Source organism: Octodon degus, unplaced genomic scaffold (genome assembly GCF_000260255.1).
Source record: "Octodon degus isolate 3935 unplaced genomic scaffold, OctDeg1.0 scaffold00352, whole genome shotgun sequence".
Taxonomy (NCBI): domain Eukaryota; kingdom Metazoa; phylum Chordata; class Mammalia; order Rodentia; family Octodontidae; genus Octodon; species Octodon degus.
The window spans coordinates 558,984-578,155 of record NW_004524928.1 but is presented as its reverse complement, the minus strand read 5'-3'; the positions used below and the strand labels follow the sequence as shown (position 1 = coordinate 578,155).

The 19,172-nt window shown below is 37.9% G+C and overlaps 1 protein-coding gene across 2 annotated transcripts in view; it reads left to right on the top strand.

The window, feature by feature from the left end:
* Positions 1-19,172, top strand: part of Supt16h (SPT16 homolog, facilitates chromatin remodeling subunit) — a 76,793-nt gene that overhangs the window by 28,521 nt on the left and 29,100 nt on the right. For both annotated transcript variants that reach the window (XM_004648079.2, XM_023708351.1), the window contains exons 2-8: positions 6,347-6,439; positions 7,784-7,954; positions 8,955-9,107; positions 10,020-10,166; positions 10,751-10,902; positions 12,184-12,356; positions 13,589-13,679. In XM_004648079.2, coding sequence (XP_004648136.1) covers positions 6,347-6,439; positions 7,784-7,954; positions 8,955-9,107; positions 10,020-10,166; positions 10,751-10,902; positions 12,184-12,356; positions 13,589-13,679 — 980 coding nt within the window. The remainder of the gene's footprint in view (positions 1-6,346; positions 6,440-7,783; positions 7,955-8,954; positions 9,108-10,019; positions 10,167-10,750; positions 10,903-12,183; positions 12,357-13,588; positions 13,680-19,172) is intronic.

Below are 19,172 nucleotides of genomic sequence, written 5' to 3'. Positions count from 1 at the left end.
GTGTGTGTGTGTGTGTGTGTGTGGCCAGCTCAGCCCACCAGGGGGCGGGGCTGGCTGGCATGTGGTGCTGGGGGATTGAACCACGGTCCCTGTGCTTTGCTTAGCTTAGCTTAGCTTAGCTTAGCTTAGCTTAGCTTAGCTTAGCTTGTTCTAAGTAGGTGCTTTAGACCACTGAGCTATCTCACCAGCCCAAATGTTTTTTATTTCTAAGAGTTCTTACCCTATGTTCTTTTATCACAAAAAGCACTGTGTAGTCATGTGCCTAGTACAAGGTCTCACTACATAGATCGGACTCATAGTGATCCTCCTGTTTTCAGCCTCCTAAGCACTGGGATTAGGCGCATGCCACCACGCCCAGTCTTGATCACCATCTTAGGGTGTCCTTAGGGGAGGAGCAATGCCTTGTCTTAATGTGTATGTGGTGCTGATACTAAAAAGCCTGCCCTGTCAGGCTTAAATGTATAGTGCATACAGTTGGGTCTAGTACATATGACTTGATAGTGATAACTCATGACCATGTCACTGCATTTTGTGTTGTTTACATTTTGTCCTTTGAATTTACTTTGGAGGGGACTGTGGATTGACATGAGGGCCTTGTGTCTGCAAGGAAGAAACTGCCACTGAGCCACATCACCAGCCCTTGTCATTACTTTATACTTCTACTTATTAAAAAAGAAAATGTTCACTGTCAAACAGTACTCTATGCACTGGCAGCAGCTGCATACATCTTGTGATTGCCACATCTCTTAATTGCATCAAAACGCCATGTAGGTGCCTGACACTACCAGCAGGTTTGTATAAGAACACACCACACAGCCATGCGTGGTGGTATATACCTGTAATCGTAGCCCTTGGGAGAGGCTGATGCAGGTGGATCACCAGAAATTGATAGCCAACTACATAGTGAGACCCTATCTCAAAAAAATAAAAAAAAAAACAAGTGAAAGTTCTGCATGAATGAGACCTATCCACTGGAAAGCATTACTCCAGAGTATGTGGAATGATTTTATTCCATGTAAAACCCCCAAATGTCAGTATCCAAAAATAAATATTTATTCTCTGAATTCAATCAGTGTTCTCCCCAAAAGTTCTCTTTTTATTTATTTTTTGCCTCATCTTGTCATTTGTTCCCAGTTATTTGGAATATAGACTTTCATTTAATTGCCTAATAATATGCTTCTTTTGCTAGACCTGGCATCTGAGTCTGGAGCATTTCTGGGTCCATGTCTTTGAAAAAGGCTTTCAAAGAGTGAAGTCTTTTACAGAGAGATTTGTTTGAGATTAAGAGGTTGTTTCAGTGTCTGAGAACTGAAGGTGCATTTATCGAGCTTATTGATCAGACATTTTCTGAATATTTGAAGCCATATAAATAAAATAATTTTATAAACATTAAAAGAAAATAATTTTTTAAATTATGCACTTTATTATTATTTTTTATTTTATTTTATTTTTTTTTTTTTTTTGCGGTACCAGGGATCGAACTCAGGACCTTGCACTTGCCAGGCAAGCGCTTATTCCACTGAGCTGTCTCCTTGGCCCAAATTATGCACTTTAAAAACATGTTTCATTGCCAGCCAGATAACTCACCAGATTAAAGCACCTGCTAAGCTGATTCAGGGACCAGGGTTCAATCCCCAGTACCACAAACCGTGGTGGCACGTGTTTGTAATCCCAGCTTGTGGGAGGCTGAAAGTGGGAGGATCACTACAAGTCTGATCTGTGTAGTGAGAACATGTAGTAAATACAAAAGACAAAAAAAAGTTTCACTGTAATGTATTCTGTAATAATCTTCACTTAGCTAATCTTTGAACTCAGTAACAACAGAGTTAGGACATATAGTAGTGTTTTAGTAAATAGTTATTTTAATCTTCAGTAGTAATTGCAACTACCTAAATAGTTTCTTATTTTTCTGGTGGAACTGGGGATTGACCTCAGGCCCTTGTGCTTGCCAGGCAAGTGCTTATTGTACTGAGCCATCTCCCCAGCCGCTCTAAATAGTTTCTATGAGGAGGCACTCTATATGTAATTTTTTGTAGCTCATAATTCCGAAGACAACACCGGTGAGATCAGTAAAACTGAAAATCAGAAAGGTTAGATCACAATAAATAAGGATTAAAACCCATGTAGTCTGGCTTTGAAGGGAGCCCTTGTGCAGCCGGCATACTTGGAGAAGGAAGATAGTTGAATCTTTCATGATACCTGTGGGCATTCTTTGTTACTGGACTAAAATTCTTCAAGTCATAATCTCATAAAATTTACAGTGTGAAATCTGAATGTACAATGGTGAACTTTTCATACGTTATTATCTCAAATTAAAAACTTTTTTTTTTTTTTTTTTTTTTTTGGAGGAACTGGGGATTGAACTCAGGATCTTGCACTTGTCAGGGAAGCGCTAATTCCACTGAGCCATCTCCCTGGCCCCTAAAAACTTTTATCTATGGGTGACTGTAACATGAATTGCTTATTTGGAAAATACTAGTTCCTTCAGTTGTGCAAATCTTCCAAATGTTGACACATTTCTTCAAAGAAATGTTAATATCTCTGATTTCATCAGAAAATTCCTAAGTAGGAAATGTATCAAGTGAAATGAAAGCTGTTTTACACAATAACTCAAATTTTATCATTGGGAGCACATACATCAGTTGTCCTGAAGTTGACAGATGAGCTTCAGTTATGAGAACTTGTGTGCCACATACCCAAAGTCTGCTGAGCTCAGCTTTCTACTCACATAACTACAAATGCTGGTCCTTGAGACAACTATCACATTTTAGTGTGAAACTGTCATTTTCTTTTCTTTTTCTTTTTTTTTACAGTTCCTATTTATTTATTTATTGGTGGAACCGGGGATTGAACTCAGGCCCTTGCGCTTGCCAGGGAAGTGCTTATTCCATCTCCCCGGCCCCTGAAACTGTCATTTTCTTTACACAGAATAATCTCTTTTTTAGTGGCTGGTTTGGTTTGCTTGAAATAGGGTCTCTTATGTAGTCACACTTGATCTTAACCAAAAGGCAGAGAAGTGATTCCTATGTAGTCCAGACTGGCTTTGAATGTCATGTGTAATCCTGGCTGGCCTCTAGCTCACGATTCTCTTGCCTTAGCCTCCCAAGTACTAGGATTACAGGAATGAGCTGCCACCCCCAGCTGATAGTAATTACCGCATGAAGGAGATTTAATGATTAGTATTTGTCTCTTCATTGCATAGTAGTGAAGTACAATTTGATGGTTTGCTTTGATTGATACTAAGGCACTAGCAGCTTTAACTATTACTGCTTTTGCATCATAATGAGAATTAATGATAAAATATTGCCAACCTAAAAGAAAAAAAATTCTCAGTGGAGGGGTGCATATAGGTAATTTCTTTACATTACTTATTTCATTAGGTAGAGAATTACAACAGAACCTTCAGTTTATTTGTTTGTATTTATGGTGTTGGAATTTCAACCTAGGGTGTTCACACTAAGGTATATCTCCAGGCATTTTATTTATTTATTTAGTTAGCTATTTAGTTTTGAAACAGGATTGTACAAAAGTGCCCCTGCTGGGCTAGAACTTTGTGAGTTTCTGGCTCACCCTCAGAGAGTACTGGCATTGCAAACATAGGCCACCACACCTGGTTTGGTGAATTTTTATTGACAACTAGAAGCTTTAAAATGTAGAAGTCTTACGTAGCTGTTTTTCTTAGAGAAAGTCAGAATTATAATTCTTTTGTCAGGGTTGGTGAGATGGCTCAGTGGTCTAAAGCATCTACTTAGAACAAGCTTAGCAAAGCACAGGGACCACAGTTCAATCCCCAGCACCTCATGCCAGCCAGCCCCGCCCCCTGGTGGGCTGAGCTGGCCACACACACACACATAAATAAAAATAATAATAATAATAATAATTCTTTTGTCATAGAGCTTTCCTAGATAACTTATTTTTGAAGGACATATATCTTGATTTCAGAACTTACTACAAAACTACATCAGCAAAACAGTGTGGGACTGGCAGAAGGACAGACTTATATTTAGTTCAATGGAAATAGAATTGAGAGCCCAGAAATGAACTCATATTTATGGATGTTTGATTGACAAAGGGTATCAAGACACTTGAGAGGAAGATTTCTTTCCTACAAATGTGATTGTGCAGAGTATTCACATGCAAAAGAATAAGTTCCACAAGACTTATTCAGAATAAGTGACACTTAAATGTAAGACCTAAAACTAAGCTCTGATAGGAGCATTGTATGTCAAGCTGGGTGTGGTGGTCCACATCTGTAATCCCAGTACTTGGGAGGCTGAGCCAGCAGGATTGCCATGAATTCAAGGCCAGCCTGGGTTCTGTAGTGAGTTAAAAGGCCACGTGGACTACATAACAAGATCTTGTCTGAAAAAAAGAAAAAGAAGTACATGCATCTTCATGGTTTTGGGTTAACAAGCAGTCTCGATATATCAGAAGCAGAAGAAAAGAGATTGGACTTCTGCAAAATTAGAAAATTTTGTGCTATATAAAAAGAAAGACTCACAGAATGAGAGATAATATTTGCAAACTGTGTCTGATAAAGGACTTGTACCTAGAACATAAAAAATATTAAACTTATAGAATGATAATCTCCTTAAAAATCAGACTGATCTGAATAGGAATTTCTCCAAAAAGATATAATGGTGTCATTATCATTAGCGATGAGGGAAATTCAAATCCAAACTATATAGTAAAATACTAATTTATATCCATTTGATACTAGAAGAAGAAATGTAATATGTTGGCCAACTTGTGGAAAAATTGGATCCTACATATGTTCCTATTAGAAACTTACAACAATGTAGTCACTGGAAAACAATTTGTGGCTCCTCAAGAAGTTAGACATGGAGCCAGTGATGTAATTCAGACGCACAAGTGCCTGCCTGGCAAGTGCCAGGTCCTGAGTTCAGTTCCCAGTACTAAACAACAAAGGTTAGACATGGAGTTAGCATATAGCTGAACAATTCCTCTCCTAGATAGGTACCCAAGAAATGTTGTGCACATGAAAACTAGTACTTATGCCATGTGTTGTGGCTCACTTCTGTGGACCTAGCACTCTGGGAGGTTTGAGGCAGGAAGATCACAAGTTTGAGCTCAGTGTGGGCAACTTAGTGACTTGGCAAGATCATATCTCAGATTTTAAGAGGACAGGGAGTACAGCTCATTCAGATGTGCTGGGTTTAGTCCCCACTATCTGAGGTGTGGGGGATACACAAATGTTCATGGCAGCACTGTCCATAATTAGCCACAAGGTGGAAACAACCCAAATACCCAGTTGGTTGATGATGGGATTGATGTATGTAGCATATGCACCTGATAAAATACTTGACTCAAAAAAGAATGCTACAAAACAGATGAACCTTGGAAACATGTTAAGTGGAGGAAACCACACACAAAAGCCACATGTGATGATTCCATTTATATGAAATATCCAGAATGGGTAGATCCATAGAGATGGGTAGTATGGTTGCTTGTCTATAGAGAAGAGGCAGAGAAAGATAAAGAGTAATTGCTAATGGCCAGGATTTTGAGGAAGGAGATGAAAGTGTTCTAAGATTAGGAAATACTCATAATTACATACTAGAGTATTATAAACATTACAGTTTGTACTTCTGAGTGGGGAATTGGTTGTTTTGTTTTGTTTTGTTTTGTTTTTGGAACTGGGGATTGAACTCAGAACCTTGCACTTGCCAGGCAAGTGCTTATTCTACTAAGCCATCTCCCCAGCCCCAGGGAGAATTTCATTGCATGTGATTTTTTTTTTTTTTAATGTATTTAGTACAAGGGGCCAGCGAGCTACCTCAGTGGTCTAAAGCTCCTACTTAGGCAGGCACAGGGGACTGCAGTTCAATCCCTGGCACCACATGCCACACGAGCCCCGCCCTTAGGGCAGATTGAGCTGGCCAAAAAAAATTTTTTTTAAAAGTATATGTTTAGTATGAGGTCTACAGAGTCTCACTACACTGTAGGACTCATAGTGATCCTCCTGTTTTCAGCCTCCCAAGCTGAAATTACAGGAACACACCACCACACCCAGTCTCATTCACCATGTCAGCATGCCTTAGGGGTGGAACTGGCATGGCACACCAGGGATTGAACCCTAATCCCTGGGTCTGCCTAAGCGGGTGTTCTAATCCACTGAGCTATCTGGCCAGCCTTTACATATGAATTTTATCTCAGTGAAACTAGTCAAAAAATAGTAAATTATGGTGAGATTGTCAGACAAGCATGAACCTTAAACTTAGAATTTCTGTTGGAAAATAATTTTATCTGCCCATCCATCCCATACTGACAACTGTTATCCTTTCTTGCTAATGTGCAAAGTAACTAAATTACCTGTTCTTTCCAGAAAGGAGAAGATGAATATGCCAGCATTGATGCAATTGTTGTATCAGTGGGTGTTGATGAAGAAATTGTTTATGCCAAATCAACTGCCTTACAGGTGAGAGGTTTATATAATTTTCAGCTCTTAGGATCTACTGCACTGTAGTGGCCACAATAAAACTGAGTTCCTGGGTCTAGTATGCCACTAATTTGCAATGCACATGCTCAGCATTCAGGAGGCGCAAGATGTGATCTATTGCTCCACCAGAAAATTCTCTAAGTCCCACCAGCTATGTTTCAGGTCCTCCATAATGGCTGCCGTTCATATAGAGGATTTCCAGCATCATGTGACCTTCAGTTGAGTTTAGCACTGGCTTAAAAATAGGAAAAAATAAATACATAGTATGTATACATTTAATTACATTTAACAGAGAAATTTAAATATAGTTGGGTGACATAGTATTTCTTTTGTATAGTAGTCAGGAACCCAGGCTTGTCCCATGTCTATTCTGCTGTCCGTGAAATTCATGCATCAGGTACAGAATTTCTTGGACAACTCCCAGTCATTCCAGCTGTGTATTCCATAAACAAAAACATGAGAAAAGGAAGAAAATGACTTGCTTAAAGTGCTGCACAGGCCAGGCATGGTGGCACACACCTGCAATCCTAGCACTTGGGAGGTTGAAGCAGGAGGATCACTGAGTTCAAGGCCAGCCTGGACTACATAGTGAGTCTAAGGTCAGCCTAAACTACATGACCGTGAGACCCACGTCTTGGAAAAAACCAAACCAGTGCTACAGTACCTGTAAACAAACTGTCCAGGGGCTGAGGGTGGATTGGTTGTTTAACATACATAAGGGCCTGGGTACGCCAGCAGCAGACACATAAAAAGAAATACAAGTTGTACACAAGATTTGATGGTTTTTATTACAAATAGTTCAAGCATATAAAAGCAGATTAAGAGCCTGGGGAGATAGCTCAGTAGCATAAGTACTTGTCTAGCAAGCACAAGGTCCTGAGTTCAATACCCGGTACTGCAAAAAAAAGAAAAGAAAAAAAAAGCAGATAAAGTAATTGACTGATAAAATAAGTAATGTACCTATTATTCAACTCTATTGAATTGTCAGTCCCTGACCCAGCTTGTTACATTCATATCCACAGTGACACCACCTCACCCTGGGCTATTCTGAATTTAACTCCAAATATTTATCTACTAATACATTGGTACCTTGGTTAATAAGCTTAAATTTGTTTTGTGATCTTGGGAGAGATGACCATGGTTGTGTTTATTAGCTGACGTGGGATTTACGAATAGAGTCAACAATTTTGTCAAATGCTTATTTTGAGAACCAAATTATTTTCAGACAGAAACATTCATAAACTGAGATATTGTATTTTTATACATGAATAAATTCATTTTTTAATGTGTAAATACTGTTGTTTCTGTTATTTTCTTCCATAGACATGGCTCTTTGGTTATGAACTAACTGATACAATCATGGTCTTCTGTGATGATAAAATCATCTTTATGGCCAGCAAGAAAAAAGTGGAGTTCTTGAAACAGATTGCCAACACTAAGGGCAATGAGAATGCTAATGGAGCCCCTGCCATAACTCTGCTCGTACGAGAAAAGGTTAGAACTGACAAGCAGTGTGTCGTGAGAAAGTTTCAAGGTCACAAATTCAAAAGAATAGTAACTGATTATGGTTGTAATTACAAACTCTGTCATATTTTTGTTGTTGGTTAGAAAAAAGTGTTCTAGGGCTGGGGCATAGCTCAGTGGAATAAGTACTTGCCTGACAAGCGCAAGGTCTTGAGTTCAATCCCTCATACCACCGGAAAAAAATGTAAAATAAAAAAGTGTTCTAAAACCCTGTTAGTTTTACAGCAAACTAAGTAGGCTATGTAATTCCAGTGAATATTGATTTATCTGGCTTTTCTCCAGGGTGCTATTAATGTATTGGCTTCATCTGAGTTCTTTATTCAGAGCAGATAACCTTAAATATCTTCAAGAAAATCTGTTAGGCATGGTAGTGCACACCTGTATTCCCAGCACTTCAGAGATGGAGGCAGGAGGTTCACTGCAAGTTAAGGCCAGCCTAGGTGACATAGTGAGTTCAAGGCCACCTTGGCCTACATAGAGAGACCCTGTCTCCAAAAGAAAGAAAGAAAAGCAAGAAAGATTGATTGATTTATATATGCCAAATAATTGATATTATTTTGAAATGTTTTGTTCATATTCTTGTTTTATAGTGTACATATTCAGTATTAAAAATTTGTAGATACTTCATATTTAGTTTTTATCAAATATGATCTTTTTGTCATACTGCCCACATAAATAGCAAATTTTTTCTCAGAATTTTGTTTGCCTATGTGTTCTTCAGCTTTTCTTAAGAAAATGAATAATCTTATCAATTTACATGGTAGTTTCACTTAAGCATATAAAAATATCTGAAGATATTTTGTGTTAATCTGTATTACAGTCTCTTCTTAAAAAGTAGGTAAGGAAGGACTAGGGCAGAATTTATTATTTCCATGGTGTATAGGATATTCCTTGCTGGTTATTATTAGTTAGAACATAGTTACGTATTTCTAAAACTAACAGACCCTATTCTTCCCTGTGGCACTGATAGAATGAAAGTAATAAGAACAGTTTTGACAAAATGATTGAAGCTATTAAAGAAAGCAAGAATGGCAAGAAGATTGGAGTGTTCAGCAAAGACAAATTCCCTGGAGAGTTCATGAAGAGCTGGAATGACTGCCTCAACAAAGAGGGCTTTGACAAAGTAAGAATACAATTGGAAAGCAGCAGATTAAGCATTGAGAAGACAGAAGCATATAGGTCTCCAGAACAGATCTTGCAGAACATTTGTTTTGGGAAAACCATGTATTTGTTCATATTTTTGTTTTCACCACCCATAGCTAAAAAGTTTCACAGTTTTACTTTTTAGTAAGAAAATAGTATTATGGGCCAGCCAAATAGCTCAGCAGATTAAAGTGCCTGCAAGCAGGGGCCAGGGTTCAGTACCCAGGCCTGCCATGGCAGTCCCCCTCCCCCCTGGAGGCACTGAGACGATTGAGACTGGGTGTGTGTGCATGCCTATAATCCCAGCTCTTGGGAGGCTATAAACAGGTGGATCACTAAGAGTCCTATCTATTAGTGAGACTCTGAACACCCTAAAATACAAGGAAAAAGAAAGAAAATGGAGTTTAAGAAATAGTCCCGGCCCTTCAGTGTTGCAAACTTAGAAAAATCTCTTGTATAGCCAGGAATGATGGCAAGGAAAAGTCTCATGTCCAGGACAAACTTCTGTGCTTTCATTTTCCCTGCCTTCCTACTTACCTTCCTTCAACATTTATAAAAATCTTTGAGAAATAAAATTAGAAAGGAAAATTTACAATTTAAGTGGTGCAGTAGTTTTATGCCTCTTCAAACAGTTACTTTGCAAAAAAGAAAAACTATTTTAAGTTTTTATTCAAGAGACTAATTGGGGATACAGCTCAGCAGTACAAGCACCAGCCTGGCAGGCCCAAGTCCTGAGTTCAGTTCATGATATCAAAAAGAGAGAGACTATTTGAACATCTTACGGACTACTGATGGAATTTGTTAAATAATCAAGTGATAACAGATGTAGAAAGATGTGTTTCTTCCATAGTTTTATATTTGAGTGTGAGAAAATGTGTTGCTGTGATTGCAGATAGATATCAGTGCAGTTGTGGCATATACCATCGCAGTAAAGGAGGACGGGGAGCTCAACCTAATGAAGAAAGCAGCCAGTATCACCTCTGAGGTTTTCAACAAATTCTTCAAGGAAAGAGTCATGGAAATAGTTGATGCAGATGAGGTAACTGGAGAAGGGGGGATCTTTTTAGTGTTACAGTGAAGTAGTAATAAGTGCCTACTTGGCAAGTTTCTTGTTGTGTGTTCAGCTGTTTTTTTTTGTTTTTGTTTTTGTTTTAATTTTTTTTTTAAAGTTTTGCTTTTTTTTTTTTTATATTTATTTATTTATTTATTTATTGTGTGGCCAGCTCAGCCCACCAGGGGGCGGGCGGGCATGTGGTGCTGGGGGATTGAACCGAGGTCTCTGTGCTTTGCTTGAGCTTGACTTGTTCTAAGTAGGTGCTTTAGACCACTGAGCCATCTCACCAGCCCCTGTTCAGCTGTTTTTAAGGCTAATGTTTATGAATAAGTTGGTGATAATTGTGCCATCTTTCAAAACAACACTGGGTTTTGAGATTACCCATTATTTTACTTAAGGATCATTGGAATAACTGTCAATTCCCCATAGTTTTCCAAATTTTCTTTGTATGTATTAGTACGTAAATCATAAGTTATATTAGGACATATCTTCAAGAAATGTCCAAATACCTCACATCCCTGTGTCTCATCCTGTAGTAAGTGTCATTTTGCTTCTGGCTGCTCTTATAGAAAGTTCGACATAGTAAGCTGGCTGAGTCTGTGGAAAAGGCCATTGAAGAGAAAAAATACCTGGCTGGAGCAGATCCTTCTACTGTGGAAATGTGTTACCCTCCAATCATTCAGAGTGGTGGCAACTATAATCTCAAGTTTAGTGTGGTGAGGTAAGTATGAGAACTATTTCATAAAGTAACCATAAAAACTCAAGAATATTTTTTTGTTTGATTGTTTGGTGGTACCAAGGATTGAACTCAGGACCTTGTACTTGCCAGGCAAGCACTTATTCCACTAAGCTATCTCCCCGGCCAAGAATATTCTAAGTATTGTAGCTTTTAGCCTTTTTTAAAAAAACTTATCTTGAGTGGTCTGCCAGCTATATCTGTTACTGTTATTTTTTTGCACTGAGATTAAACCTAGGAACTCCCACATGGTAAGACAAATGTTCTACTAAGCACTTCCAGCCCTTTGTTTTGTTTAGTTTTTGACAGTGTCTTACTATGTGGTCAAGCCTGGCCTTGGACTTATTATGTAGCCTAGACTAGATTCAAAACTCACAATCTTCCTGTCTCATCCTCCCAGATATTCAGATTATATGCGTGTACTGCCATGCCTGACTTTCTGTTTTGCACAAAGGGTCATGCTAGGTTGCCTGGGCTCGTCTCAAACTCCCTATCCTTCTGCTCAGTTATCAGATAGCTGGGATTACAGGTGTCTGTCACCATGCCAGCATTATTTCTTATCATTTGATTGTAAACATTTTTCCAAATTATTAAAAATACTGAAAAATGCAAAGTATTCTGAAAGCAATTAAAATGGTATTAGATTTCTAAAAGGAAATACTTCAAATTTTAGCAAGTGCTGTAAAGAATGTCATTTGAAAAAAATTTGAGTGAATGTTGGGAATTCAGATACAGTGCTTCAGAATTCTAATTTTTATTTGAAAACTTAAATTTTATTGTTGTCAGATAATTCTGGTAGTCATTTTTGTGGACAGGCTTACTTTTTAAGAAAATGTCTTCCAAAAACCCAAATCCAGATAACCAGAGATTGTCTTTCAGATATGCTTTCAAATAAAAATGTTCCATGAAAAAATGAATAAATAAGAATGTGATTTGCTCTAGTGATTCTGAAGAGACTAATTACAAACCCACAATTGATAAAGGCTTGTGGACAAGTAACTTCCAGCTAGACTGTTAGCCCAGAATGGGTATAACTTAAATCCTTCCATTTTTAGAACACAACAGTACTTATTATTTCCCTGAATTTTTATCCCAATAGTTTAATCAGATTTTTACTCCAGTTCCTAATACAGTTATTTTTTTAAAAAGTTTAAGTCAGTATTCAGACACAGCTTGGGGTAAAACACTAATTGCAGGTCTTCTGTGCCAATGGTACCAAGAACTTGTTAGTTTTGATAATGTAATGCTTTCTTCTTTTGTCTCTAGTGACAAGAATCATATGCATTTTGGGGCCATCACTTGTGCCATGGGTATTCGCTTCAAATCTTACTGTTCCAATCTTGTTCGCACGTTGATGGTTGACCCTTCTCAGGAAGTTCAAGAAAATTACAACTTCTTGCTCCAGCTTCAAGAGGAGCTGCTAAAGCAATTAAGACATGGTGAGGTGCCTTAGAAAAGAAAGTTCAGAAATCACATAACAAAAGTACCATTAGTGTTAATGTAAGTTTATATCCCTGAGACTTTCATACTAAAAGTGGAGTAAGAGTCTGCTTACCTTGAATTGTACTAGGATATAAATATTAGATCTACTTTTCTTTTAGATATGAGTGGTCATTGTGGTTTACATTGGTGTTTACAGAAGTCTCTGATTTGTTGTTAGAGCTTTGTGTTATATATTCATAAAACATCTTTTTTTTTTTCATAAAACATCCTGACTTTGGTATTCTTCATTTTATAAAGGTCTGAGAACTAGGAGCTCTGCCAACAGAACATGTTGCACTAATCCTACATTAAATGGATACCAAAGATACCAAAAATCTTAGCCTAAGCATAGAATATTAGCAACCTTCTTAAGTAAGAAACTACCTTAAAAGAAACCAAGGAACTTGACTCCACTTTTGTTTGGACTCCACATTCCCAGCTGGCTCAGTGAAATTTTGTTTTAAACCATTTCATAAACCCACCCAACACCTGGGCAGAACTTTCTAACTCCATTCTTCCATGATATCTTTGAACTGGTCTCAAGAATTCCTGTTGAAAGTCACAGACATAGGTAGAGCATAAAGTTCCCTTTGAGGCCTCAATATCTGGTGTCCTCTGACTTGACATGTCATTCCTAGACTAGATCCTGGAAAATTAGGGCTAATGTTCTAATAATAGTTCATACATTTAGTACTGACTGAAGTGGGCCTACTACAAAGGTCTGATTTTCAAAATACATAACAACTTTAATGTAATGTAATCCTATTTGTCATCCTTTGAAGTGTTTCACTTAATTCACAGTGCTCCTGGATCAGTGATTCCTCAGATAAGTGATAATGACTGGGCAGACCATATTTGAAAGTGTAAATTTCTAGTCCCTGTCATCCCTGATGTCGCATTCTTTAGTTCACAAAGAAACACTGCTTTAGGGGATTTAATAGATTTTTTTTAAAAAGGCTGGGCATAGTGATTTACACCTGTAATCTTAACACTTGGTTGGCTGAGGCAGGACGAATGCTGAAAGTTGGAGGCCAGCCTGGGCTACATAGCAAGTTGAAGGCCAGCCTGGACTGCATAGTGAGACCTTGTCTCAAAAAAAAAAAAAAAAAGAAAGAAAAGAAAACTTTTTGTTTCAAATGTAGCTTCTGAAGAATATTTTATAATTGTCTCCTTTCTGTCTTGTTACTAGGTGTGAAGATCTGTGATGTATATAATGCTATCATGGATGTCGTTAAAAAGCAGAAGCCAGAGCTGCTGAACAAAATTACCAAAAATCTAGGGTACGTTTTAGTGTATATTGTCACTCAGTGAGCTTTTATGATTGGCAAAAATTCACTGATTTTTTGGGGCTGGGGAGATGGCTCAGTAGAATAAGCGCTTCCTTGGCAAGCGCAAGGGCCTGAGTTCAATCCCCAGTTCCGCCAAAAAAAAAAAAAATTCACTGATTTTTTTGGCCATATTTATGGAGTAGCAAACTTAACTATGCCAAGCCTGTGGTTTTATCAGAGAAAATGGGAAAAATTTTGTTCTCCCAGGTATATGGGTAGAAATTTTATTAGCCAGTATGTTATAGCCAGTAACTATTCCATAGTCAAATTAGCTCATATTTGCATATTACATACCTGAGATGTATTAATACATTTTTAAAATTTTATTGAGAAACAAATATCAAAGAGACAATTACAAAGCTGGTTAATAGGACAGTTTCAATAATTAATACATTGTACATTGTTATCATCTTAGTGGTTATCCATAGTACAAGATGCAGACAGGATATCCTGTCCAAACATTATTAGTACAAATCTTTCTTCTCATTGAATAAAGCCAAAGTAGCTGTATGTCTTATCCTAACTATTTTGCATATACAGGTGCAAAATGGCCCTTCTGTTGTATCCCCTATTTTTTTCTTTTTTTTCTTTTCTTTTTTTTAAACATACATTTATTTATTTATTTATTTATTTATTTATTTATTTATTGTGTGTGTGCAGCCAGCTCAGCCCACCAGGGGGCGGGGCTGGCTGGCATGTGGTGCTGGGGGATCGAACTGCAGTCCCTGTGCTTTGCCGAGCTTGTTCCAAGTAGGTGCTTTAGACCACTGAGCCATCTTGCCAGCCCCCCCTATTTTTTTTCTTTAGTCTGTCAGAAATGGGTATTCCTTTGGCATCTAAATACTATAGGTGGGGCTAAGGAGATAGCTCAGTGGAATAAGTGCTTGGCTGGCAAGCGCCTGAGTTCAATCCCCAGTTCCGCAAAAAAAATAAAAAATAGAAATAAATAAATAAATAAATAAATACTATAGGTGCGTAAATTCAGCAAAACAATCCAACACCGTCCAGCAGTTCACAATACTAGTGGGTTATCCACAAAAGTTGTTGACTTGAGCCTTTCACAGCTGAGCATATTAATATGGCTTTACTTTTTTTTTACCTCGTTTTTATACTTTTTCTGCAGAATGGTTAAGACCAAGATAAAGCAAGACCTATATAACAAGAAATGTAACTTTTGTATCTGATAAAGTCACTCAAGTCCCTTCAGGATTTATCCTGAGGCCCTGTACCGCAGGTTACAGATCCTTTGTCAGTGTCAGCCATGTGGATGAGTCATTGCTTAAGTCAATTGCTTAACCAGTTTGCTCTCTGTGAAAGCCTGAGAGAATGTTTTCTCTCCAGATGACTCTCCTTAGGTACACTCTACATCATGAATCATTGCTCTGTGGCCCCATAATCTCCTTGATCAGAAAATTTGGAAGGGACCAGGGAGATGGTTCAGTGGAATAAGCGCTTCCCTGGCAAGCGCAAGGGTCTGAGTTCAATCCCTGGTTCTGCCAAAAAAAAAAAAAATTGGGACGCAATTGAGTTACCTAATGTTACAGTATAGGTTATATATATAAAACTGTTGACCACTCCTAGTTACATTGTTTTTCCCTTCTCTTTGGACCATGATAAGCGCTTGAGTTGTGACTTCAGAGCTGGGTAACTTTGAAATTAAAGTAAAGAGACCACATGAAAAGGTCATTTGCACGTGTATTATAAGAAGGTGTTCCATAGGTATGTTACAGGCTTACTTTAACCCATTTGACTTAATGCTCCAAAGTAACTGTAATTTAATGGTAATAGTATAGCAAATTATGATGAATAGCTTTACGTGTATGTTAAAAAAGTCGTATGTTCACATGCTTATTCTGGGTATCAGAATTTAAGCAATTGGGGGCTGGAGAGATGGCTCAGTGGTCTAAGGCACCTACTTAGAACAAGCTTGGCAAAGCATCAGGGACCGCAGTTCAATCCCCCAGCACCACATGCCAGCCAGCCCCGCCCCCTGGTGGGCTGAGCTGGCCACACACACACACACCACTCTCTCTCTCTCTCTCTCTCTCTCTCTCCCTCCCTCTCTAATAAATAAAATTAAAAAAAAATTTAAAAAAAAAAATTTAAGCAATTGTTAAAATGTATGAATGTCTTAATATACTGATTACAAAGCAAAAAAAAAAAAAAAAGAAAGTAGGACTGGAAATCCCATTCAAGCCAGCTATTCTCCTACTGGGAATTTTCCCGGAGGAACTGAAAACGTCATTATCATAGTGATATATGTGTACCTACGTTTATAGCAGCACAACTTGTGATAGCTAAATCTTGGAAACAAAAAGATGCCTGTCACATGAGGAATGGTTGAAAAAGATGTGGTATTTTATACAATGGAGTATTACTCAGCTATAAAGAATGACAAACTCGAAGCCTTCATATTTAAGAGGATGCTACTTGAGGACATAAGCAAAATAAACCAGACCCACATGTATAAATATCATAGTCTCCCAAGTATAGGAACTCAAAAGAAGAAATACCAATAGGTATAACACAATTAAAAGGAAAACGAGAACTTGAGGATTGGACAATGAGAGGGCAAGAAGAAAAGCTGGGAAACAGGACAGGGACAAAGCCATACATTTATACGCACAAGATGGGCAAGGCAATGACCCTGAGAAGTATCAGCAGGTTTTTGAAACTAGCAGTTAATTGGTAGGATTCTCACCCTGACTAAGCTATATATAGTGATACCTGTGAACCAAGCAACTACACTACAACAGCAATGTGTAATAGAAGGGTCATGCTTGGAATGCCTGTCATTCTGGTCTTCTAAATATGTACTTTTTGGGCTGGGGAGATAGCTCAGTAGAATAAGCGCCTGCTTGGCAAGCACAAGGTTGTGAGTTCAATCCCCAGTACCACCAAAAAAATAAAAAATAAAATAAAAAATAAGTCGTTTCCTTCACCATTTTCTACAGGCGGTGAGCGGGCTAGGCCGCGGTCAGGTAGACAGGAAGGAGCGGGTAGCCGTGTGCAGGTTGAGCAGCAGCCGCTCCTCCACCTCTCAGCACGTTCTGGAAAGTTCCCCCAGTCCTACTTTCTTAAGGAGTCTCCACACTGATTTCCATAACGGTTGCACCACTCTACATCCCACCAGGAGTGGTGAAGGGTTCCCTTTTCCCGACAGCCTCTCCAACATTTGTTGTTGGTTGATTTCTTTATGATAGCCAATCTTTCTGGGGTGAGATGGTAGCTCAGTGTTGTTTTAATTTGCATTTCACAGATGGCTAGTGGTATGGAGCATTTTTTCATATATTTGTTCGCTTCTTTGATTTCGTCCTATGATATATTTGTTCGCTTCTTTGATTTCATCCTATGATCCAGATGCCCATTTCTGGATTGGATCTTTAAATTTAGGGGCCCGAATGTTTTTTATTTATTTATTTTTTATTTATTTATTTATTTATTTTTATTTATTTTTTTTTTTGTGGAACCGTGGCTTGAACTCAGGTCCTTGTGCTTGCCAGGGAAGCGCTTATTCCACTGAGCCATCTCCCCGGTGTAACTTTTATTTATTTATTTATTTATTTTTGCCTAATGTTTTTTAGTTCTTTACGAATTCTAGAGAGCAGACCTTTGAATGCTTATTAGTTAAGATTTTTTTCCAAATTTGTGGGTTGTCTTTTCACTTTGTTGGTAATTTCTTTTGATATGCAAAAACTTCTCAATAAGCATTGGTCTCAGTTGTTAATTCTTTCAAGTGTTACCCCTGCAATTTGATTTTTGTTCATGAACTCTTTGCCTACCCCTATGTCTTTAAGAGTGCCTCCTACTTTCTCTTCCAGGAGATTTAGTGTTTCTGTTTTAATTTTTAGATCTTTAATCCATTTTGACTTTAGTTTACTGCATGGTACACCTGGGTGAAGTTTTAGTTTTCGGCATGTAGAGAGCCAGTTTTTCCAGCACTATTTGTTAAAGAGGCTATCTTTCTTCCAGTGTGTTTGGGCCCTTTGTCGAAGGGGCCTTCGTGTTCGTAGAGGTCTCTGCATCTTCTAATCTATTCCATTGATCCTCAAGTGTATTTTGTTGCCAGGACCATGCTCATTTTATCACAGTAGCTTCGTAGTATAATTTTAGGTCAGGAATTGTAATGCCTCCTGCCTTGTCTTTATTGCCCAGGATTGCCTTTGCTATTCTAGGTCTTTTCTGGTTCCACATAAATTTTAGGAGCGATTTCTCTAGGTCTGGGAGGTGTGTTGGTGGTAGTTATATAGGCATTGCATTAAATCGGTACAACAATTTTGGGAGTATGGCCATCTTCACGATGTTGGTTCTTCCTGTCCAGGAGCAGGGAATATCTTTCCATTTTCTGAAATCTTCTACGATCTCTTTTTTAGAGTACTGTAATTTTCCTTGAAAAGATCTTTGACTTCTTTAGTTAGATGAATTCAAAGGATTTCATTTTCCGCGGTGCTATTGTAAAAGGTATTGTTTCTCTAATTTCCCTCTCAGTGTATTTGTTATCTGTGTAGAGAAATGCTATTGACTTTTGGGTGCTGACTTTGTATCCTGCTCTGCTACTGAATTTGTGTATCAATTCTAGTAACTTCTTGGTGGAGTTTTTTGGGTCTTCCAAGTAAAGTATCATGTCATCTGAAAATAATGATAATTTAACTTCTTTACCTATTCTTATTCCTTTTATTTCTCCCTCTTGTCTAATGACTCTAGCTAATGATTCCCAAACTATATTGAATAGGAGTGGTGATAGAGGACATCCTTGTGTTGTACAACATCTGAGAGTAAAAGATTTCAGTTTTTCCCCTTTTAGAATTATGTTAGCCGTTGGGTTGTCATAGATCACTTTTATCAAATTGAAGTGGAGGCCTTCTAGTCCAGTGTTCTGTAGGACTTCGAACATGAATGAGTGTTGGACTTTTCAAAATCCTTTTCTGCATCAAGATGATCATGTGGTTTTTAGATTTCGCTCTATTGATATAGTGTATTACATTTATAGATTTTCGAATATTGAAGCATTCTTGCATCCCTGAGATGAATCCTACATGGTCATGGTGTGTGATCTTCTTGATGATTTGCTGTATTCTATTTGCTAGGATTTTATTGAGGATTTTTGTATCTATGTTATTGAGAGAGATCAGCCTGTAGTTCTCTTTCTTAGTTGCATCTTTCCCTGGTTTTGGTATCAGTATAATACTTGCCTCAAGTAATGATTTTGGGAGAACTCTTTCCTTTTCAATTTCATTGAAAAGTTTGAGGAGTGTTGGGATTATATCTTCTGTAAATTTCTTGTAGAATTCAGCTGTAAATCCATCAGGACCTAGACTTTTCTTTGTCGGCAGGCTTTTTATTACATTTTGTATTTCATTGGCTGTTACTGGGTTTATTGAGAGTTGTTATATCTTCTTGATTCAGTTTTGGTAATTTGTACCTTTCTAGGAATCTGTCCATTTT